The 24,720-nt window shown below is 40.9% G+C and overlaps 1 protein-coding gene across 1 annotated transcript in view; it reads right to left on the bottom strand.

Annotated features, from left to right (window-relative positions):
* LOC126187669 (cactin) overlaps nt 1-24,720 on the bottom strand; it is a 180,483-nt gene that overhangs the window by 36,789 nt on the left and 118,974 nt on the right. Inside the window, exon 7 of the mRNA XM_049928901.1 lies at nt 13,275-13,451. Coding sequence (XP_049784858.1) covers nt 13,275-13,451 — 177 coding nt within the window. The remainder of the gene's footprint in view (nt 1-13,274; nt 13,452-24,720) is intronic.

Raw genomic sequence — 24,720 nt, 5'->3', positions numbered from 1 at the left:
TGCAAGCTCAGTAAGGGGCCAATACCGTAAAGAAGGTGTGGGGAACAAGCTTCCCTCAAAAGGCCAACTAATGGCTTTTGTCTGGTCTGCCAAGACAATAATAAAAAGCCGCCTTGAACTGAGATTTCCTTCTCGTGTGTGACCGAAGATATCCTCCAAGACTGCCATGTGACTATGCTTGCTCGACATAGATACTATTCATGCAAACCAAGTTAACACTCAGTGCTCATATCAGCCACCATACTAAGTATCAACATAGTTTGCTTGAATAGTACGACGTGCAGTGGTTTTTCAGTTGATCTGGTTATTTTCATTTTGTCTGTGAAACAGTAAATATATTAATTTCCAACTTTAGTGGAATTATGAACCCACCACAAAAACGTAAAATCAGTGATGAATGTCGTGTGTTTAATGAAGAATGGATACACACATATTTCTTTGTTGATACAGGGAATAAAACAGAGTGTTTATTGTGTCATGAAACAGCAACTGAATTCAAGGGGTGTAGTCTGCAACGATGTAAAGAAATGAAACTTAGCAACTCTAGCTCCAAACTTTCCAAGGAAGAACGCTAAATAAAAGCTGAGGAGTATGAGAAAAGACTGAAGAAGCAACCATTATTGACAAAGCAACCATTATTGACAAAGCAATCAACACTTCAAAATAACACTACAGGAGCAACTTTCAGGTTAACCTATAATCTTTCCAAACGCTACAAGCCTTTCCTGGATTGTGAATTTATTTGGCAGAGTATGTTAATGTATACAAGCATATTGTGTCCTGCTGTTAGAAGCAAATTTGAAAGCATTTCAATGAACTGTGGATGAAGCCCGACCAACAGGCATTACATGCATTGATCAAAAATGATAGTGCACTGAGAATGGCTAGTTTCTAGCTGAAATCTAGATCTGCCAATAAAATTTAAAAAGGACGACTGATAGCTGAAATCTATTATTTAAAAACCAAATATTTGTTTGGATAGTCTATTCCTTATTCTTGTCCATTCTATATAGAAGCCCAAGAAATATCAGCCTCCTTTTCCTCATTCTCTCCAAGGTCCTCTCCACATTTTGCAAGACTTCTTTCTTGCTCTGAAGTCTCCGATTTGCCTCGGTCTGAACTGCATGCATGATTTTTTGAACGACGTTTCTTCCCAGGACCTCCACTTCTCTAGCTTGCACTTCTTTGAGAGGCCTTCATTGCTGTACAGCTATTCTGTTTTGACTACATAATGCAGTGTCTTAGTCTGGTATTCCAGGGCATGCACATTTTGTTGCAAAAGTTTTTAGTCAGCCCATATTGACTCTCCAGTTCTAGGGCATTTTCTCGTATGATCTCATTGAAGTACTTGAATTTGTTTACATTTGTTATATGGCCTAGCTTTTTGCTAATGAATTTGGTATTTTCTATCAAGACTAATGGATTATTATTTAATACAGTCAATCTTTCTTTCATAAGGAGTTGGTCCTGGAACTTTTAAAAAAAAATCATGTTGCAGGAAAGTTCTGGTAGAACATAAATGCTTTTGGATTAAAGGAGACACACACCAAAAAGCAGAAGTGCTCATTTGTTGGGAGGCACACACAAAAAGAAAGAAAACTTCCTAGCTTTCTGAGTAAACCTTTTTACAGCTGCAGTAAAATACAAAATACACACAGAAAACATGTGTGTCTGGTGAGGTGGGTACAGGAAGAGAGAGGTGAGAAGCAGGGAGAAGGATTTACAGTTGGAGGCTAGTGGCTACGAGAGAGGCAGCAAGTTTGCCAGCTAGGAATGTAGGAGGAGGAGATTAGTGTTTAAAGTCTCGTTGACAATGAGGTCATTAGAAATGCAGCACATGCTCGAATTAGGGAAGGATGAGAAAGGAAATCGGCAGTGCCCTTTCAAAGGAACCATCCCGGCATTTGCCTGAAACGATTTAGGGAAAACCAAAATCAGGATGGCTGGAGATGGGTTTGAACCGTCATCCTTCCGAATGCGATTCCAGTGTGCTAACAACTGTGCCACCTCACTCAGTAGGAATGTAGGAGGGAGGGGCAGCATGTAAATGGGCTACACATTTGATGCACAGTTGTCACGGCCGTTGGGATGTAGTGCATGCTGATGCTGATGTGTGGAGAAAAGAATTGGGAGGGCATGATAAGAAAGAGGAAGGAGAAGCTGTTGAGTGGAGGGTGTAGGGACACTTCGTTAACAGAGATTGGGGCAGAATGGTTTCAGGAGGGAAGGATGTATTGCACAGATAACTCCCATGTGTGTAGTTCAGAAAAACTGATGGTAGAGAAAAGGATCAGGTGGCCTGCATCATGAAGTAGCCATTGAAATAGCGAATGTTGTGCTCACCCACATGTTGTGCCACCGGATGGTGTTACTCATTCTTGGCTACATTTTGGCAATGGCCATTCATTTTGATGCACAACTGGTTGGTTTCATACTGACATAAAAGCCGTGCAGTGACTGCAACAGAGCTGGTATATCACATGGCTGTCTTTGATGGGTAGGATAAGCCTGTGACAGGAATGGAATAGGAAGTGCTGGGTGGGTGGATTGGGAAGGTCTTGCACCTGGGTCTTCTACATGAATATGATCCCTGTGGCAAGGGGCTGGGTTTGGGAGTGGCATAGGGGTAAGCCACAATATTGTGTAGGTTTGGTGGACAACAGAATATCATTTTAGGAAGGGTGGGAAGAATCTTGGGTAGGATATTCCTCATTTCAGGGTACGATGACAGATAAAGCCCTGATGAAGGATATGGTTCTGTTGTTCCAGTCCAGGGTGAAATTGGGTGATGACGGAGGCACTCCTTTGTAGCTGATTCTTGGGGATGGTGAGAGGATTGGGCTGTGTGAGAGGATATGACATGGGAAATCTTTTTGTGGACTAGGAATAGGGGGTAATGTCTGCCTGTGAAGACCTTAAGCATATTGGGCAAGGGAGTTCTTGTCACTGCATATATGTTGCCCACAGGATGCCAGCCATGGGTGGGAGCAATGACATCTGTCACCTGATTGGATAACAGCTGTCAAAATGCATGTACTGCTGGTTGTTAGTGTATTTAATGTGGACAGATGTGTGTACGGAGCCCTCAGAGAGGTGAAGGTCGATGTTCAGGAAGTTGGCACATTGGGTTGAGGATGAGCAGGTGAAGTGGATGGGAGGAAAGATGTTGAGGTTGTGAAGGAATGAGGACAGGTAGGGTGTCTTGGACCTGAGTCCAGATCATGAAGATATCACCAATGAACCTGAACCAAGCTACAGGTTGGGAGTTTTGGGAGGCTAGGAAGGTTTCCTCCAGACAGCCCATAAAGAGGTTGGCATAGTATGGTGCCATGTGGGTGCACATGGCTGTGCTGCAGATTGTTGGTATCTTCCCTTCAAAGGAAAATTAATTGTGGATCAGGGTCCAGTTGGTAAGGTGTATAGTGAATGAGGTGGTGGGTTTGGAGTCTGAACAACACTGGGAGCGATAATGTTTGACAGCAGAAAGGCGACGGGCATGAGAGATGTGCATGTATAGGGGAGTGGTGTCAACAGTTGTGAGTAAGAATCCCGGAGATAAAGGGGTGGAGATAGTGGCCAGTCGTTGAAGGAAGTGATTACTTCGTCATTCAATAGTTGTGGTGCTGTTAGTTATGTAAATCCATTCATCATGGCATGGTTGTACCACATTGGATGGGAAAAAACAGTTTTTAACTGCACTTAGGACAAAAACCGGAAGAAAAGCAAAAATGAGATTGGTTTTTGATTGTCCTGAGGCTGAAAACCACATAAAAAGCAAAAATGCAAGTGGTTTTTAATTGTCCTGAGGCCAAGAAAACCACATAAAAGACAACAATGAAATCTGATTTTAATTTTCATGATAGAGGTGCAAGACATTTTTAATATGTTAACCACCATTTTCTGCCATGAGTTGAAATTGAGAAATGGCATGTTCCACAACAGATAAGAGGGTCTGGGGGGTCCCATTCAGAATGTGCTGCACAATGTATGCCTTCAATTCTGCTACATTCATAACTGGAGCACTGAACACAAAATCTTTCAGATAATCTCACAGCCAGAAGTCACACAGATTAAGGTCAAGTGATCTGGATGGCTAGGCTGTAGGGAAATGATAGCTGATAATTCTAGCATTTCTAAAATGCCTCTTCAACAGCCACTTCACTGGCTGTGTGATGTGTGGAGGAGTGCAACCTTGCATAAAAATGATCCTACCCACACATGAACACTGTTGAAGGGTTGGAATACTGTCGGTGTGCAAAAGACTCTCTTAGTGTTTACCATTGGTGGTACAGATAACAGGACTCACAGGGCCCTTCTCTTCAAAAAATGCATCTCCTATGATAAACAATTCAGTCAACCCGCACCACACAGTTACCTTCACAGAATGAAGTGGTATCAGTTGATATGCAGGTGGGTTTTCTGCTGACCATATGCTGCAGGTCCATGTATTGAAATTTCCTTGAGATGGAAATGGGCTTCATCTGTCCACAGAAAGTTCCACAGCCGTTCACAGTACACTTCCATGAGAACAAGAAATTCTAGAGCAAACGTTTGTTTGCTGGCAGGTCAGCACAAACCAACTACTCAACATGAGTAACTTTGTATATATAGCAATGCCAGATTTTTCATAAACTTTATGCACTGTGCTCTGAGCATGTTCAAATTTTGGGCAGTTCCCTGTGTGCTACGTGTTTGCATACCACTGCTCAAATCCTTCCTGCAATACTGTGGCCCTTCTACTAATATTGGATCAACTCTTTTCCTCCCTCCCACTCATTTCACTTCAAAAGAATCTGTCTTTTCAAATTTATAATCATTTCTCCAGACCACTGGTGGACATCAGTCCACTACCATATTCATATCCTTCAGAGCTACTGGCGCACAGTCACTGTTCTTGTGACTAGGTGACTTTACTAAACGCTACCTCTTTTCCTAAAGCTCTCCAGTTCATTTCTCTTCACCCCTCTTCCTTCCCCTTCAACCCTTCTGCCGGAAGGAGGAGCCACTGGCTCTGAAAGCTTGCATAAGTAAAACCTTTTTTTATATATGTATGCTCCTGCTGACACTTGGTGAGTACATTTTTTTACCATCCAGTTAATGCGTATCCAAAGACAGAAGAAACCATATTAGAGGAGGTACAGAAGGTAGTGCAGTGTCTAAAAGACTACACAGCACCATGAACTAATGGAATAACAGCAGAACTGTTGGAAGATGAGGAAACTGGTCTCCATAAGTGAATCATCAAAGTTGTCAAGTTGATGTGGAATCAGAAAAGAGTCCCAGAAGAGTGGACCTTGGTGGTAATCCTACCAATCCATACGAAAGGAGACATGATTTGTTGTTCCAATCACCAAGGAATTATCCTGCTGGGTGTAACCTACCAGATTCTCTTTAGTATTATTTACAACAGTATAGTTCCATATGCAGGAGATATTCTGGGAGAATATCAGTGTGGATTTCAGCCTAAAAGGTTAACAACAAATCAGATATTTGTGCTGAGGCAAATACATGATGTGACATGGAAGTATAATGCTGAACTTCATAACATCTATGTAGACTTCAAGCAGGCCTTTGATAGTTTTGATGGGACAGAAATCTTATATGATTTGCTAGTGCTTGGTATACCATCAAAATGTTTCACTTATCCAAGTACCATTGGCTGGTTCCAAGGCTGCAGTGTGAGTGGCTGGAGATCTTAGCAAATGGTTTAGCATTAGTAAAGGAGTAAGACAGGGGGATGCCATTTCTACAATGCTTTGTAATCTGATTCTTGAAGCAGGTATTCAGAAGCCTCAAACAACTGGTTACACAAGCATAATGTCGACCCAGATATGTGCATATGCTGATGATGTACGAGTGTTGCCCAGAAATTAATGCAAAACATTTTTTTTTTCCTCGTCTGAAAACAATGCTTCGAATGCAAAACGTTACTTATATATTATTTGAAGTCTCCTGAGTGAGTGCACTAAGTTTCAGTCACTTCCAACAGATAGTGTAGCTGCAGGCAGTTTCGAAATGGCATCTGTAGGGAGACCAAGAGATGAATACATTAAGCAGATTCAGAAGGATGTAGGTTGCAGTAAGTACTGGGAGATGAAGCTTGCACAGGATAGAGTAGCATGGAGAGCTGCATCAAACCAGTCTGAGGACTGAAGACCACAACAACAACAGCTGTAGGTGATGTATGTTACAAGTAAAGTGCCGTCATTGAATTTCTCATTGCAGAGAAAGAAACTGTGGGTAATATTCACAAACACTTGTGCAAAGTCTATGGAGCATCTGCTGTCGACAGAAGTACAGTTAGTCAATGGGCACAGAGGGTGAGACCATCAGAAGGTGGTTTGGTGGAGCTCCACGATTTTCAGCGGTCGTGGAGACCATCCACGGCTGTCACACCTGACATGTTGCAGTGAATTGATGTTGTCATTCATTGAAGGATGCCATTCACAGAAGACATTCTGAGAACAATAAGGAGGTGATTCACACAATGAAGAACTGGCTCCGCCATCAGGACAAGGATTGGTACCGACAGGGCATACAGGTCCTCGTTTTGCACTGGAGGAAGGCCGTACAACGGGATGGAGATTACGTGGAAAAATAGGGTGTGCAGATAAAACACCATTCTTTCTTGTATGTAATTCTCATTATGTTCAATAAAGAACTGTCGAAGAACAAAAATGCGGTGCATTACTTTCCGGGCAACCCTCATAGTAATTACTAATAGAAGAAGAGTGTCACTAGAGAGAACAATAGGTAAAGTGAAAGGAGTCACAGTACCTAGAAGCCTTGCTATTAATGAAAAGAAGACTAAATACATGAATTTCACCACCAAACGAAATAATAACTTCAATAAACTATCAGCAGCTGGTTTCAACTTTGAACACATGCAGAACTTTGATTATCTGGGATCTAATATTAATAGGACACATTCCATATCAACTGAAATAAAACAGCGCATTCTAAGTAATATCAGATGCTTTCACATATTTAAGAAATTGTTAGCCCATGATTATCAAACAGACAACTGAAACTTCAAATTAATGAGGTCATGACAAGACCAGCTGTAACCTATGGATGTGAAACATGGACACTGATGAGTGCTGATGAGCAGCAGTGCAGGATATTTGAATGCAGGGTTCTGTGCAAGACCTATCAGTCGATTCAGGATAACAGAGGTTTCTGGAGATCTAGAACGAACACTGAGCTGTATTGCCTCATACAAGGAGCTGATATTGTAAGAACAATGAAAAGTAGGAAAAGAGCCTGACTTGACCTTGGGATGGATACTGGATGAACAACTTAAGAGTTCTTTGAATGGAGGCCAACTGGAAGAAGACAAAGAGGAAGTCCATGAAAGCAGTGGACAGAGGACGTGGAAGAACATAGAAAATCTCTCTGAGTTAGAGGAGGGTGGAGATCTGCGCTGGAGAGGCCAGAATGGAGGAAACTTCTTGAAGAGGCTAAGACCCATGCAATGTTGTAACATTATGAGGAGAAGGAGGAGGGAGGAGGAGGAGGAGAAGAAGACTAATCCATCAGATCATACAGCATTGTCTGTTAGAGGTTTCTAATGAAATACAGCATACCACTGTTAGACCACCCATATTATTCACATGACCTAGTACCAAGAGACTTTCACCTGTTTCCCAAGGTCAAATCTGCAATAAAAGGAACAAGATCTGTTGAAGTAGTTAAAGAAAAAGTGGTACACAACATCAGCAAGCTCAGAGAGGAAGACTTCCCACACTGTTTTCATCACTGCAAAATTCAATTAAAGCATTGCAGGGACAGAGGAGGAGAGTTTACGAAGGGTGACAGTAACAAAAAGCGTATGTTTTTGCAATAAAATGTTTTAAAGCAGTAGTCTGACATTTTACAGCGTTGCCTCATATTAATGTAATGAATACTGATCAATCAAATACTGATCTTGTGATAATCGGTAGAATTTTAAATATAATATAAATTAGTGCTGATATTTCTGATGATACTACTAAGTGCTGTTCATTCGTGTGTCAAAAGCTATTGCCTATAAATATCTTGTTAGTCTAGGGTATTGCTGAACAGATTTTTTTTACCTATGATTGCATAGATGGTGAGGGGGAATGAAGTGCTACAAAATTATTGACCAGAATGCTGCTGGTGCAACACAGCTAATGTCAGATATAGCTATGTTTTGTATCTGTTTGGTAAATATGTTACATATTGGGTTTTAATGGACTATTATTTAATATGTTCCATTTCTCTTTCACAAGGATCTGGTTCTGGTTGCAATTCTTTTCTTTTCATGTGATTTGAAAGAGTGAGCGCTGAGTCGAACTAAGGTTTGTCCCCTATGTATCATAGTCTTGCCACTGTTGTGCCTAGGGATATGTGAATTAGTTCTGTTGTGAAGTTTTTAAAGGACTGAACTCCTACGTACAACACAGCTTCAAACATCTGTTTACAATTAATGAGTTGATGTGTTAAATTTTTGACATTAGGCAAGTGAGCACAAAAAAGTTTAGCAAAGTTTAGAAATTTTGTTTTAAAGTTTTTTGGAAGGTGTTAAGTGCTCTCATTAGAAAACACTAGATTAGAACAGTCCGGGTAAATTAAAGTCCATTTTAAGCAAAAGCTAGTTTTCGTGTATCTCAATGTTTATGACATATCTCCTGAACTGTGAGTCATACGACGACATAATTTTACAGGTACATTCAGTGGGTTATGTTGGTACTATATGCAAAGTGTGTTGTGAATAATTAGTAGTAAAGAAGTAATAAATTAAAACGTCATGCCTGATGCTGAAGTTTTAGTGCAAGAACAGCAAAAATGTAGTAATCGATCAACTTTTTTCCTTTCATCATTTTGTGGGAAGCATTAGCAAGAAAAAGTTTCATAAATGTTTGCAATTATGTTTAAAGTTTGTTGGAAGTAACTAAATGCTCTTAGTCTCAAATACTGGATAAATATAGTCGGGGTAATTTGCATGCAGTGAACTACACTGCCCCAAGACATATACACAGTTTCCAATCATAATAATTGTCTTACTGTGTTAAACCTTAATGAGTATATTATAACAGCATTTTAAATTTGGTCAGTAATTATGTAAGGTATCTAAAAACAAATATCTGTTGCCCCTGGAATCCATTAGACAGGCAACCTGCAAATGAAATGATGAACTGGGTTAAATGGTTAGTTTGAGTTAAAGGGGGAGGGAGGGAGAGGGGTGGGTGGGGTGGGAGAGGGGGCAAGGGAAGAGGGAGAGGAGGAGAAAGGGAGGAGGGAGGGATGGGGAGAGGGAGGGAGGGAGAGGGGGGACCATTATATGGAGCGCCACTTTGCGAGTGCACGTCAAGTCATTAAATCATACACTAATCTGTTGATTAACCTTATATCAAACACTTTGATGTAATGGTGGTGGTGGTGATGATGATGATGATGATGATGATGATGACGATGATGACAGATCTGCCTTCCAGTCTCAAGTTGATAACTTTATTGGTAGCAGTGATACATATGAGATCTATTCAAAAAATAAAGGACTACTCGTAATTTTGCACCCATGGCACCTCGGAGCAAAATGTGGTTGGCATCCCTGCACACACCTTTGTTTAATGTATAACAACTAGAAATTTCATTTTTGTATGTCTGTTAGTTCTTGTTCATTACTGTACTAAGTAGAATGTTGTATCACACAGTTTGATAATTTCGAGATGGTAGAGTTAGATGAGCAACGCGACTGCATTTAATTTTGCGTTAAACTCAAGAAAACCTTTACAGAGGTGCACCAAATGATGCAGAAAGCCTACAGTGATAAGTCTTAAGAGGCACTTTGTGTTACAAAAGGTTCTTATGGTTTAAAAAAGACTGGGCAGAAGTTAAAGATGATCCTCGTTCAGGATGCCCTTAGACTTCTACCAACAATGCTCATGCCCGGAATGTCAACAAAATTGTGCATGCCAATTGACAACTGTCAGAGAGATTGCAGAAGAATGTAACATTTCAGTTGGATCATGTCATGAAGTCCTGACACAGCATCTTGGAATACACAGTGTTGCCACCAAGTTCGTCCCCCATCTCATGCGTCAAGACCAGAAAGACCTTTGCTTATCAATCTGTGAAGAGCTTTTCGATCACACAAATAAGAATGAGATGTTCGTGGTCCCTGTCGACTTTTTTTATTTCCAAAGTTGAAAATGCCTTTGAAAGGATGAAGATTTGCAATGATAGATAAAATAAAATAAAATTTGCAGATGGCGCACTTCACCTCATCCTGCAGGAGGCATACTGAGGCTGCTTGCGGAAGTGGAAACGGCATTGGGAGTGGTGTCTCAATTGTGGAGGAGAGTATTTCGAAGGAGACAATGCACAATAAGTGAAAGTTAAGTGTAGAAAGATTTTGTGGACAAAGTTTCAGAATTTTTTGATCAGACCTCGTATATTTATTTAAAAACCTTAATTTTTCATATTGCATAAAAATAACATCCTGATACATTAATTGAGATTGTATACTTACCACAGAAGTGATCTATTTAAACACCTTAATGTCAAATAGTCATAAAACAATTTTTCACAACAGAAGTAAGATGTATGCTATGGCAAATATTTCTGAAAATTTGTTTTGTTTCAAATCATTTTTGGTTAATGATATAAAGTTGTTATACAATCAGACTGTGTGGTGAACTGAGTGAAGAATGAATCTTAAAACTGTAAGTAACTATGTATGAGCATCTATATAACATTGTGCAAGCAGGCAGTGGATCACATACACTTTCTTTCGCTTGTGCCTTTGTCCCGCAGGTACGCAGGGTCAGCATGGATAATCAGATTTGACAATGTTAGATTAAGGGGTGGCCGGATGCCCTTCCTGCTGCGACCCCGTACCTCCCAGGACGGAATTAGTGTACCCCAATTGTCTGCGACTAGTGTAATCCATGGAAGAATGTGAAAGTGTTCAGATATCTGCGAGCCACGTAACTAAGGCGGGACATGGGGACCAGCCCGGTATTCACCTAGGGGGATGTGGAAAACCACCTAAAAACCACATCCAGGCTGGCCGGCACACTGACCAGTGTCGTTAATCCGCCGGGCAGATTTGATCCGGGACCGGCGTGCCTATCAGAGTCCACGAAGCAGCGCATTAGCACTCAGCTAATGTGGATTGTAGTGGATCACATACACTGTGTGACAGGAATCTGTCAAAACAGCTGGCAATTACATCAAGGAAGTAATATCTTTATTTCAGTCCTTCATACATGGAAAGTACTTTTATTTAAAAATTGTCTGGCTTCTTGGAGGGCATAATTTGATACAACACTAAAATTAATTAAAGTTTTATGTTCAATCGAGCAGGGGAAGTACCTTATTGTACAAAGGTCATAACAATGCTTATTTGCTGTAGCCAGTGAGAAAGAGCGTGGTTTCGCATTCTGGAGGTGTCAGATTGCATCTGTGGACTGATTATTGAGGAGTCAGGATCTAGTTTTTTTAGAGGAAGGATTTGTCTGCCATTGCTCTGAAACTTACAATAAAGTATTCAATTGTGTGTCTAAGTGAGCAGCACTGTGTTAAAAGACAATAAAAGCACACATAACCATTAGCATTCAGTTGGATAATGTTAAGAAGGGTTTTGTTAGCTAAAGTGAAAGATGTCTTTCTATTCTAAAAGTTGTAATAGCACATGGCATGGTATACAACCTCCGCTTAATCACGGAGAATAACAGTCATGTAATATTTTGGTGAGTAAATACGAACACTGAACAACATGCAAACACTTTAACTGTACATATAACAATTCTAGTTATAGTTTCTAACTAGAAGGTCACTGGTTCTATATGGACTATGAGCTTTTAGTAAGAGTGTAGAGTTTGAGTCAAAGTGATCAGTGAACATTAACCTTCGTACCAAGAAGATGGCATTAGAAAAGTGAACTTATGGTCTTGTATGGATTAGGGGGCAGTATTTGTGACTTTTCGGTATGAAAATACAGCACAGTTATTTTTCACACAGCTTTCCTCACTTAGCTAATGAATCTAGGCCTTAAGTTACAAAAGACTTACAGCAAATTAACAGTCAGTTGGAAGCAGTTTAAGGACATGTCCATTGTATTGACTGAGCTACACTATTTGTCTCCCACTCTAGGCAGCAGATTTGTGGAGCTTAATGAGGTAAGTGAGCACATGTAGATACTATAGATATTGCAGATAAGCAAAACAAACTGCAACAAGGTCAGAGGATGTGTGTCAAATGTGAGCAGAGTGTCTAGAGACGCCAGGTTACGGGTAAACTACTGACCAAGCGGCAGCAGGAGAACACACACATAAAAGAAGGTTATACTTATGCAAGCTTTCGGAGCCAATGGTTCCTTCTTCTGGCAAAAGTGTTGAAGGGGAAAGAAGAAGTGTCAAGGAAAAGAACTGATGTGGTTTAGAAAAAGGATTACATTTTGAAAAAGTAACCCAGAACAGTGGGTCAGGAGAGACTTACTGGGTGGGATGAGAAAGACTGATTGTTTGGGACTGGACTGGATGAGATTTGAAAACCTGAGAGCTTAAAGGAGGAAGACAGAATAATATGCAAGACAGAGATTACCGCAAAAACATCATGCACAAGTTAATAAGAATGAAAAGCTAAGTACATTGTACACAACAGAAGTGGGAGAGTGAGGATAAAAAATAGACGTCAGAAAATGAAAGATGTATAAAACTACAACAGAGTGAAGGAAGTAGTGGTTACTGTGAAGAAATACTGATACAGAAGGAATTAATGTAAATTAAGGCCCTACAAACCTTCATTGGAAGAAGGAATCACTCCTTCCAAAAGCTTGCATAAGTATAACCTTCTTTTATGTGTGTGTGTGTGTGTGTGTGTGTTCTCCTGCCAATGCTTGGTCAGCAGATTTTTTTTTATCTTTCCAGTTACATTATATATTGTCAAAAATTGATTATTTTCGTTGTTATGTTAAGGGTAATGATAAATATGCACAGAATACATATAGGTTATGTGACAACAGGGAGTAGAAATTACATGAAGATGAAGGAAGGTAGTGAGATGCAGAACAGGGAAGAGAAATAATTTGAAGAACTTCCTAAATTATGGGAAGGTAGCAATGAAATAAAAATATGAGGCACTAAACAAGTATTGAAAAGTGTAAGAGCAGTACAAAAGGATATAGTAATATTAACAACAATAGTAGTAGTAACAGTAGTAGTAGTAGTAGTAGTAGTAGTAGTAGTAGTAGAAGAAGAAATAATAATAATCCTGAGTAATGATACACTTGGTACAAACACACACACCTTTCAGTTGTGATAATAGTGACTCCCAATAACCTATATCAACTCCTTCAGGCTTTCCACTTATTTTACTCTCAATCTGCTGCTGAAGTGCTTCCAGTTGTGCAGCTGTTTTGCCTTTGAAGACAGCAGCAACATCTTTAGCCACAGACTGGTGTATGCCTTCTCGTCTTCCAACAGCTGAAAACAATCATAATATAAATAAAAAGATCTTTTTTTTATATTACAAACATTAATTATGAGTAATGTAGTTGGTTGGTGTGTGACAAAATCATAAAGTGAAATGAAAACCAATCTTTTGCATTTTGTTGCAGGAACCTTAAGCAGAGTGACTTTTTGTGAACCAATGCAGCAGTGTGTGTATTACTCACCTTGAAATAAATAAGTCTATGTAACAGAAGGAGTAAAGATGACAACTCACTGCAGAGCTGAGGGATTGAGTGGTTGACATGCACATAAACAAGACCTGAAAACATTACTAAGGTTTCTGTTACCAGATCAGAGAACATATTATTAACTGTGACATTTTGCTGTTTGTGGAGGAAAGCAATCATCTTACAAGGAATCAGTACAGATTCAGGAAATTCCATTTGTGTGAAATGGAGCTTGCTTTATTCATTCACAAGATCTTGGAAACAATATATGAAGGTGAACATGTACCTCCCATCTTCCTAGATTTTCAATATGCATGTGACACTGTACTCCATCATCAACCAGTAACTGAGATATGATTGTATGGAGTATCTTTCCAGATATGTGTTTGGCTCTCTGAATATTTGCCTAACAGAACCAATTATCTTACATCACACATAAAATGTTCCAGACAGTAATTTTTCCCTGCTCAATAAGTGAGTGGAACAGGGCAGAAGATTGATAACATTGGTATGACGTCCTCTTCCCATGCACTGAACAGTGGCTTTCAGAGTATACATGTACATGTAGATGTGAATATAATAGAGGGAAACATTCCACGTGGGAAAAATATATTTAAAAATAAAGATGATGAGACTTACCAAACAAAAGCGCTGGCAGGTCGATAGACACACAAACAAACACAAACATACACACAAAATTCTAGCTTTCGCAACCAACGGTTGCCTCGTCAGGAAAGAGGGAAGGAGAGGGAAAGACAAAAGGATATGGGTTTTAAGGGAGAGGGTAAGGAGTCATTCCAATCCCGGGAGCGGAAAGACTTACCTTAGGGGGAAAAAAGGACAGGTATACACTCGCAAACACACACATATCCATCCGCATATACACAGACACAAGCAGAAAATGTCTGCTTGTGTCTGTGTATTTGCGGATGGATATGTGTGTGTGTGCGAGTGTATACCTGTCCTTTTTTCCCCCTAAGGTAAGTCTTTCCGCTCCCGGGATTGGAATGACTCCTTACCCTCTCCCTTAAAACCCATATCCTTTTGTCTTTCCCTCTCCTTCCCTCTTTCCTGACGAGGCAACCGTTGGTTGCGAAAGCTAGAATTTTGTGTGTATGTTTGTGTTTGTTTGTGTGTCTATCGATCTGCCAGCGCTTTTGTTTGGTAAGTCTCATCATCTTTCTTTTTAAATGTACATGTAGATGTATATACACCTACCCAAGTATACTGTCCCAGCTGACTTCATTGTAATGGTACTTTCCATTAGTGCACAAATGTATTCAAGATATTTGCCTTCAGCAAATCACAATTTATTATTGTTCAACATTTCTCGTATTATACTTTTCCATAATGCTGTACTGCACTTGGTTTCTCTTTATTTTACTGCAAAAGACATGTAACATTGGATGCAGTTGTCTCTGGCTAGCAATAACAATAGCAATAACTGAAAGAGCACACCAGAATGTTTTACATAAATGGTTCAAATGGCTCTGAGCACTATGGGACTTAACATCTGAGGTCATCAGTCCGTTTTACATAAATTCAACATATTTACCAGCATATCTACATGTGGCACACTTTCATGCTGCATGGAGTGTCCTCAGCAGTTCTCTGAGAGCGCAGACATGTGACTTGTAATTTTACAGAGTTGTACAACCTACATCTGTATGTCAGTACCTAAAGAACACAATCAATTAAATATAGTTTCAGTTAACATTCACCACCATGGATGGTGACTATTGTTTCAATGTAAATATTGATTTAACTTATAGTGACAATATGAATAAAAACAGTTTTTCAATACTCTATCATAGTATTGGTGAAGTAGTGGGAGAGTAGTAAATGATGAAAACCATATAAAATTTATGTCTACATAGAGGTAATGGTGAACAGGAAGCCATAAGTCAATCAACATAAGTAACTGGATCTTTGGCAGTACCAGTTGTAAATTTATACTTGCAGCAGGATGCTGGTCTGTTTATCATATTTGTTGACAGTAAAGAAAAGAAAGTTCGTCGGAAAATTACAGCACAGTGAAAGTAAAGTCTACTCCAAACAAATTGTCAATATCACATAATCTGGTCATAAATGAGTTAAAATCTAAACAGTGTTGTGATTAGCAGTTAATGTATTGGTGCAAGGTTTGAGGCATACATTCTGACATTTATGACAACAAGGCAAGGCATCATCCACAATGCTGAGAGTGTACCCTCCGAGGAAGAATTTTTCAAGTATTATTATTATTATTATTATTAATTTTGATGGCCTCATTGAACCACTTTAGTCAACCATTTCCTTGTCCTCTTCTTCAGAAAGCACATGTTTCATTCTTTCTTAACTGCCCAGTATCTTTTCATTTGTTCCGATCTTTCCTGTCTTTCCTCATCTGTAAATGCTCTTTTCATTGTGTGCCATTTGCCTAATTTTGGTTTAAATCTTATTTTCTTGTCTTCCAGTTTCTTGAGATTTTCTGTCTTGTTTTGTAGATCATCCAAGGTTATACCTAGTTCTCCCATATCCTATTTAATTTCCTAGATCCATCCTACTTGTTGTTCAGATTCCACAGTTTCTACATAATTTTTCTTGCTAATCTGGTTTCTGGTATCCTCATTATGTGGCCAAAGACAGAAATCCTCTTTTACGTATAATATCTGTGATGGGCTCTAGTTCCCTGTACACTACTTCATTGGCACTATCTGCCATTGTCCTTCCTTCTGGTATTTTTTATTTATGCATGTTCTAGCTATTCTTTTCTCTACTTTTAGTATTTTGTTGACTCTGTTTCTCTGAGTGACTTTAAAAAGAGTCTCACTTGCGTATGTTACTTCTGGCTGAACCACTGTCCTGTAGTGTTTTAATTTTGTTTGAATTGACAGACATTTCTTATTGTATGTACACCATGTTACTTTTTGAGCTTTTATCATTTTATTGATTCTTTCTTGCCAAGCAGGTTTTTCATCCAAGTTGTGTGTTATAATCTCTCCAAGATATTGAAATTGCTTGACTATTTTAATTTTTCTGTTGTCTAATGTTAGAAGGTCTATTACTAGCGGGTCTGTTACCATCATCTCAGTCTTTTCGAAAGACTCCAGATGGGGTTCTACTTTTTGCACTATATTTTGCAGGCTCATTATTTGATTTCCAGCTTCTTGTACATTATTAGCTGGTAACGCCAAGTCATCTGCGAATCCCAAACAGTTTAGGTTTATATCATCTTTCTTGGTTCCAATTGCTATGTTTTTAGGATTCTCTTTGTACCAGTCTCTCATCAAGTATTCAAGAGCACAGTTCAAGAGCAGTGGTGATAGACCATCTCCTTATCTTAACCCTGTTTTAATCATAAATGGCTCAGATAGTTCTCCTCTGAATTTTACTTTGGACTTGGTGTTTTCAAGGATTAATTTTATCATTTTTATTAATTTGGGATGAAGTTCACACAATTTTTTAATATGTCCAGCATGGAAGATCTGTGAATGCAATCTTAAGCTTTTTTGAAGTCTACAAAGGTTATGACTAGTTGCTTCTGTCTCCTTTTGTAGGTAGGCATCCTCCTAGTTCCTTTTCAAGTTGATCTTTACAGTGATTGTAGAGAATTCTTGACAATATTTTGTATGTGCAATCTAATAGGGAAATCCCTCTGTAGTTGTCCAGATTTGATTTTTCTCCTTTTTTGTGTAACGGGTGTATGACAACTGTAGTCCAATGTTCTGATAGCTCTTCTCTGATCCAATTTTAACTGTGCATTGATGTAATTATATCTTCACGGGTTTTGCTGTGTACTTCCAGAGTTCTGCAAATGTTTGATCTTCTCCAATTGCTTTGTAGTTCTTGAGCTCGCTCAAAGCTTTGTGAACTTCGTGAATTGTCGGAGGGTTTATATTTTCTGGTGGGTTTTTTATTGGAGTTTCTGTGTTTATTTCAAAAAGCTCAGGAGGATCCTCACAATTTGGTAGTTCATTAAAAGTTTATGCTAAAATTTCTGAATTTCTTTTATCACTATGGACCATCTTATTGTTTTTATCTTTTAGTATTAGTGTTGGGGGATCATATCTTTTGAGATGTCTGCTAAATGTTTTGTAGTAATCTTGTGAGTTTGTTTTCTTGTTATTTGTTTCTATCATAGAAAGTATATCTTTTTGATATTGACAATTAACCTTCCTTAATGTTTTTGAGTGATCTTTCTTTGTTTTGTGAGTTCCAAGTAAGATTCTTCTGTTTTTTGACTCTGATACCTTAATCACGTGTGGAGTCTATCTTCACTGTTTTATCACACTTGTCATTCCACCACTAGCGTTTTTTCCTAGGAATTATTGGTGTTTCTTCCCACGATTTATTGGTGCTACTTGTTCAGCTATCTGTTTCAATTGGGGAATTATTTCATCCCAGATCATCTGTTATTTTTATATTCCTAGTTTGTTCTTCATATTCCTTGCTATTTATCAATTTATGAGAGTCATAGGTTCCCTTCTTTTTTGGGTGGGATTTTTTCTTCCTCAATGGGGTGAATTGAATTTTTATTTTTATCATCTAAGTTATCTTTTAAGTGACTACACACTGTATCCGAATGCAGTCTGTTGCCAGGCAGTGGAATTTTCCTTAAAAGATTTCCTTCCATGGCTGACTGTCAAAGGTGCTCAGCCTTGTGTGGAGCAAGCTCCAGATTACAACTACAGTTGTGAATCGTAGAACGGATCAGTTGTTCGAGGTTGAAGGGAAGGTATTTCCTCCGTACCCTGTGGTCAAAAGCTTATGTGTGAGTGTCTTTTAATTGTGAAGAAATATCTCAAATACCAGTAATTTCACTTTTAGATCTAAATTTTTAATTTCATGGAAAGTGCACCTAAGTAAATAATTATAAATGCAGATGACAAACTATGTTAAAATTCTGGCTGAAATATAGAAAGTATAAACCAAAATACATTATCAAACGCACTGGTAAGATGTATGCTTTGTAGAAGATGAAAGTGAGACTGATGACCTTATTTCCATATGTATGAATTCCTTTGATCAATATTACTTACTATTTCAAGTAAAATATAGATACACCCACCGACTAAGGCGTGACAGCAGCAAAATAGGAAAAATCGTGAAACTTCCTGGCAGATTAAAACTGTGTGCCCGACCGAGACTCGAACTCGGGACCTTTGCCTTTCGCGGGCAAGTGCTCTACCATCTGAGCTACCGAAGCACGACTCACGTCCGGTACTCACAGCTTTACTTCTGCCAGTACCTCGTCTCCTACCTTCCAAACTTTACAGAAGCTCTCCTGCGAAACTTGCAGAACTAGCACTCCTGAAAGAAAGGATATTGCGGAGACATGGCTTAGCCACAGCCTGGGGGATGTTTCCAGAATGAGATTTCCACTCTGCAGCGGAGTGTGCGCTGATATGAAACTTCCTGGCAGATTAAAACTGTGTGCCCGACCGAGACTCGAACTCGGGACCTTTGCCTTTCGCGGGCAAGTGCTCTACCAACTGAGCTACCGAAGCACGACTCACGTCCGGTACTCACGGCCTTACTTCTGCCAGTACCTCGTCTCCTACCTTCCAAACTTTACAGAAGCTCTCCTGCGAAACTTGCAGAACTAGCACTCCTGAAAGAAAGGATATTGCGGAGAAATGGCTTAGCCACAGCCTGGGGGATGTTTCCAGAATGAGATTTCCACTCTGCAGCGGAGTGTGCGCTGATATGAAACTTCCTGGCAGATTAAAACTGTGTGCCTGACCGAGACTCGAACTCGGGACCTTTGCCTTTCGCGGGCAAGTGCTCTACCAACTGAGCTACCGAAGCACGACTCACGTCCGGTACTCACAGCCTTACTTCTGCCAGTACCTCGTCTCCTACCTTCCAAACTTTACAGAAGCTCTCCTGCGAAACTTGCAGAACTAGCACTCCTGAAAGAAAGGATATTGCGGAGACATGGCCTAGCCACAGCCTGGGGGATGTTTCCAGAATGAGATTTCCACTCTGCAGCGGAGTGTGCGCTGATATGAAACTTCCTGGCAGATTAAAACTGTGTGCCCGACCGAGACTCGAACTCGGGACCTTTGCCTTTCGCGGGCAAGTGCTCTACCAACTGAGCTACCGAAGCACGACTCACGTCCGGTACTCACAGCCTTACTTCTGCCAGTACCTCGTCTCCTACCTTCCAAACTTTACAGAAGCTCTCCTGCGAAACTTGCAGAACTAGCACTCCTGAAAGAAAGGATATTGCGGAGACATGGCTTAGCCACAGCCTGGGGGATGTTTCCAGAATGAGATTTCCACTCTGCAGTGGAGTGTGCGCTGATATGAAACTTCCTGGCAGATTAAAACTGTGTGCCCGACCGAGACTCGAACTCGGGACCTTTGCCTTTCGCGGGCAAGTGCTCTACCTGGAAACATCCCCCAGGCTGTGGCTAAGCCATGTCTCCGCAATATCCTTTCTTTCAGGAGTTCTAGTTCTGCAAGTTTCGCAGGAGAGCTTCTGTAAAGTTTGGAAGGTAGGAGACGAGGTACTGGCAGAAGTAAGGCTGTGAGTACCGGACGTGAGTCGTGCTTCGGTAGCTCAGTTGGTAGAGCACTTGCCCGCGAAAGGCAAAGGTCCCGAGTTCGAGTCTCGGTCGGGCACACAGTTTTAATCTGCCAGGAAGTTTCATATCAGCGCACACTCCGCTGCAGAGTGGAAATCTCATTCAGGAAAAATCGTGTTCACTCAAAGTGGAATCCAAAAGTAAAAATTTTATTAAGTATATACCATTGAGCCCTTTCCCTCCATTTACCTCATGATGAAGGGTGACACAAACAATGAACAACAGAATTTGGATGGAGGACCTGCAAGTACTTCAAAAACGGATGAACACCAAGACGTATGCAGAAGATCCATACTACACTCCTGGAAATGGAAAAAAGAACACATTGACACCGGTGTGTCAGACCCACCATACTTGCTCCGGACACTGCGAGAGGGCTGTACAAGCAATGATCACACGCACGGCACAGCGGACACACCAGGAACCGCGGTGTTGGCCGTCGAATGGCGCTAGCTGCGCAGCATTTGTGCACCGCCGCCGTCTGTGTCAGCCAGTTTGCCGTGGCATACGGAGCTCCATCGCAGTCTTTAACACTGGTAGCATGCCGCGACAGCGTGGACGTGAACCATATGTGCAGTTGACAGACTTTGAGCGAGGGCGTATAGTGGGCATGCGGGAGGCCGGGTGAACGTACCGCCGAATTGCTCAACACGTGGGGCGTGAGGTCTCCACAGTACATCGATGTTGTCGCCAGTGGTCGGCGGAAGGTGCACGTGCCCGTCGACCTGGGACCGGACCGCAGCGACGCACGGATGCACGCCAAGACCGTAGGATCCTACGCAGTGCCGTAGGGGACCGCACTGCCACTTCCCAGCAAATTAGGGACACTGTTGCTCCTGGGGTATCGGCGAGGACCATTCGCAACCGTCTCCATGAAGCTGGGCTACGGTCCCGCACACCGTTAGGCCGTCTTCCGCTCATGCCCCAACATCGTGCAGCCCGCCTCCAGTGGTGTCGCGACAGGTGTGAATGGAGGGACGAATGGAGACGTGTCGTCTTCAGCGATGAGAGTCGCTTCTGCCTTGGTGCCAATGATGGTCGTATGCGTGTTTGGTGCCGTGCAGGTGAGCGCCACAATCAGGACTGCATACGACCGAGGCACACAGGGCCAACACCCGGCATCACGGTGTGGGGAGCGATCTCCTACACTGGCTGTACACCACTGGTGATCGTCGAGGGGACACTGAATAGTGCACGGTACATCCAAACCGTCATCGAACCCATCGTTCTACCATTCCTAGACCGGCAAGGGAACTTGCTGTTCCAACAGGACAATGCACATCCGCATGTATCCCGTGCCACCCAACGTGCACTAGAAGGTGTAAGTCAACTACCCTGGCCAGCAAGATCTCCGGATCTGTCCCCCATTGAGCATGTTTGGGACTGGATGAAGCGTCGTCTCACGCGGTCTGCACGTCCAGCACGAACGCTGGTCCAACTGAGGCGCCAGGTGGAAATGGCATGGCAAGCCGTTCCACAGGACTACTACATCCAGCATCTCTACGATCGTCTCCATGGGAGAATAGCAGCCTGCATTGCTGCGAAAGGTGGATATACACTGTACTAGTGCCGACATTGTGCATGCTCTGTTGCCTGTGTCTATGTGCCTGTGGTTCTGTCAGTGTGATCATGTGATGTATCTGACCCCAGGAATGTGTCAATAAAGTTTCCCCTTCCTGGGACAATGAATTCACGGTGTTCTTATTTCAATTTCCAGGAGTGTATTAAGGAATGCTGCCAGTCTTACTTAGCCAGTTCCTTGAAAAATAGAAGTCTGTTAGTGAAGCAACTCTGTTGAACCATTTATAAACTTCCCACCATAAGGTATAGGATGGACTGACATGCCACAGGTGCCACTGGGAAACCTACAGGGGCTGGGCCAAAATATAAGAACAACAAGAGAAATGCATGCTTGAACATAAATGCAGATGGCAGCCAAGCCTGCAGGTTGTGCTGTTGTATCTGACTACAAATGGTAGCTATGCAATGCGCTCAATAGAGTGCAAGTGTTAGGAGTGGCCCATACAGTCTCCTGTGTAGTTGTGAGTGCATTATGTCAGAGCTAACTGAATTCAAAAATGGACAAATTCATATGGTGGTTGCTTCTATAGGCAAGGTAGCCGAAGTGTCTGGTGTTTCAAGAGTCACTGTATCGAAGAGTCACTGCTCTAGCTTGAAAAAGGAATGATTCCGAAAGGTAGTATGTTCTCTCTCTCTTTTGTATGTGTCTGTCAATGATTTGGCTTCTGCTACTTGGTAAATGGCCTCATCAAATCCTAAATTATTTTTCTATTTTGTATTATTTGCAATAAAACACTACTCATAAGAACGGCATTACAGTTTGTATCTACGTTTTCACTGTAATTTTTACAGCAGTGAAGTTTGTTTAGTGTATTTTTTCCATGAGGTTTGAAGGATGATGACTTTTCATTCAACTTCTATGGCCTAAGCAAACACAAGTTCAAGGTGGAAGGAAAGGACATTTTAGTTGAATATATATCTCATGAAACAGTGACAGTAAGTTACCTTCTAATCAAAGTGTTACCCAGTTTGTCTTACAGTATGCACCAGCTGAAACTGAACAACAGGGAAGCTGCAAGACTTACAATACAGGAAATTTCACTTTTGAGATAAAGGTACAATATCAACCAGAAACATGCATGATTTTCTAACAAAGTATACGAGTGGGAAAAAGACTGAAGAAAAAAAGGGAAAAAATATTGCCAGATCTGCAGCACTTAATAAAAAAGTATTACCTTTCAAATGTTCCCTGAAAGACCTATTTGGTCCTACTCATCTGAATGTGGTTATAATATGCATACATATTTAACAGACAAAATAACAGATATTATCATTGCCTGCCCTATCTAGTGGCACATCGTTAAAACAGGGAGAATAATTCTTTTGTAAATTCTTGATAAAAACACCCTCTCTCTGAACTGAATAATAAGGCTGCAGGTTTGTCTTCCTACCATGATTAATCTGAGCACGTACAAGGGTTAGAACTTTAACAGTGGCAACTATTTATTTACAGCTCTTACAAAACAGATGTGTGTTTCAAAGTTTTACTGACCTTCAAAGTAGTCACCAGCATTGTGTATAACCCATTGCCAGTGATGTGGAAGTCTTAGGATACTCTTAGCAGTGCGAGTTGTGTTGACAGTTCGAGCGGCATGAAGGCTTAAGCCAGGGGAGTGCAGTAGGTGGTACAACACTTAGCAGCCGCCTCAGCCAAACAAATCAGTAACAGCTTGCACAGTAAGTGCTTGAGTATTGTCCTGAAAAATGATGGTCAGGTCCTGCAGAAAGTGTCATCACTTCTGGCTCTAAGCTGGTCATAGTTTGTGTGCCAAAACTGAACAGCATAGAGACAGAAAAGATGACACTTTCTGCATGACCTGACCATCATTTTGCAGGACAATACTCAAGCATGTACAGTGCAAGCCATTACTGATTTGTTTGACTGATGGAGCTGCTACGTGCTATACCATATACTGCACTCCCCTGACTTAAGCCTTCGTGAGTTCAACTCAATTTCTCAACTGAAGGAAACACTTCACGGCATTTGCTTCAGAACTGCTACAGATTCGTCGGACAATTGACCGTGTCGTTTGAACTGTCAACACAACTGGCACTGCTAAGAGTATCCCACAAGTTCCACATAGCTGGCACCGGGTTATACACAAGGCTGGTGACTACTTTGAAGGTCAGTAAAACTTTGAAACACATATCTATTTCGTACAAGCTGTAAATAAATAGTTGCCACTATTAAAGATCCAACCCTCGTATCATCTCAAGCAACTACCATTCCACATAAGACAACACATAGCACACTATAAATTGTTTAAAAGTCTTTCCAGTTATTTAAGGCTCAAACTCTTTTATATTGTTTGATACTTACACAATGACAATTTATTACTTTAAATGTACATGCGGTTTTTTTCATCAATGAGAAAAATCAGCTACCACTGAATTGCCTGTAATTACTTTCACAATATTTTTCAGTGACCAGAGAGTCATGTCCGAACGTGACAGAGATTCATATTCCACGCCTCAAGCTCCTATGCGCAGTTGTGTTATTTTTGACCGAAACGAGAGGCAACCGAGAAGCAACTCAACCGTAGAGCGTAGATCGAGAGGGGGAGGGGGAGGCAAACCGGATATTTGTTCCAGACAGTAATTACAGTTGGGGGGGGGGGGGGGGGGGAGGGAAGTCGACAAATTCATATATTTGAAGAAAAAAACTTGTTTTGCAAAGTGCTTAGCATCCAGCACATGCTGTTCTATTGATTATACATTTAAAATTTGAAATGCGTCCCAGTTGGCTTTTGAACACATCCTAAGTTGATTTCTGAATGTATCTTAGGTTGGTTTTTGAAAGTATGGTTAGTGTATGTGATACCTTGCCAGGAGGATCGCTGTTGCATCTTGAAAAAGATCTTTCCTAAATGGCTACACGAGCTGAGCTGAATAAGCCCAAATGGTTGAATGTCAAGCGATGAT

Source organism: Schistocerca cancellata, chromosome 5 (assembly GCF_023864275.1).
Source record: "Schistocerca cancellata isolate TAMUIC-IGC-003103 chromosome 5, iqSchCanc2.1, whole genome shotgun sequence".
NCBI lineage: Eukaryota > Metazoa > Arthropoda > Insecta > Orthoptera > Acrididae > Schistocerca > Schistocerca cancellata.
The sequence above is the reverse complement of the archived record's forward strand: the minus strand, read 5'-3'. Positions and strand labels throughout refer to the sequence as shown.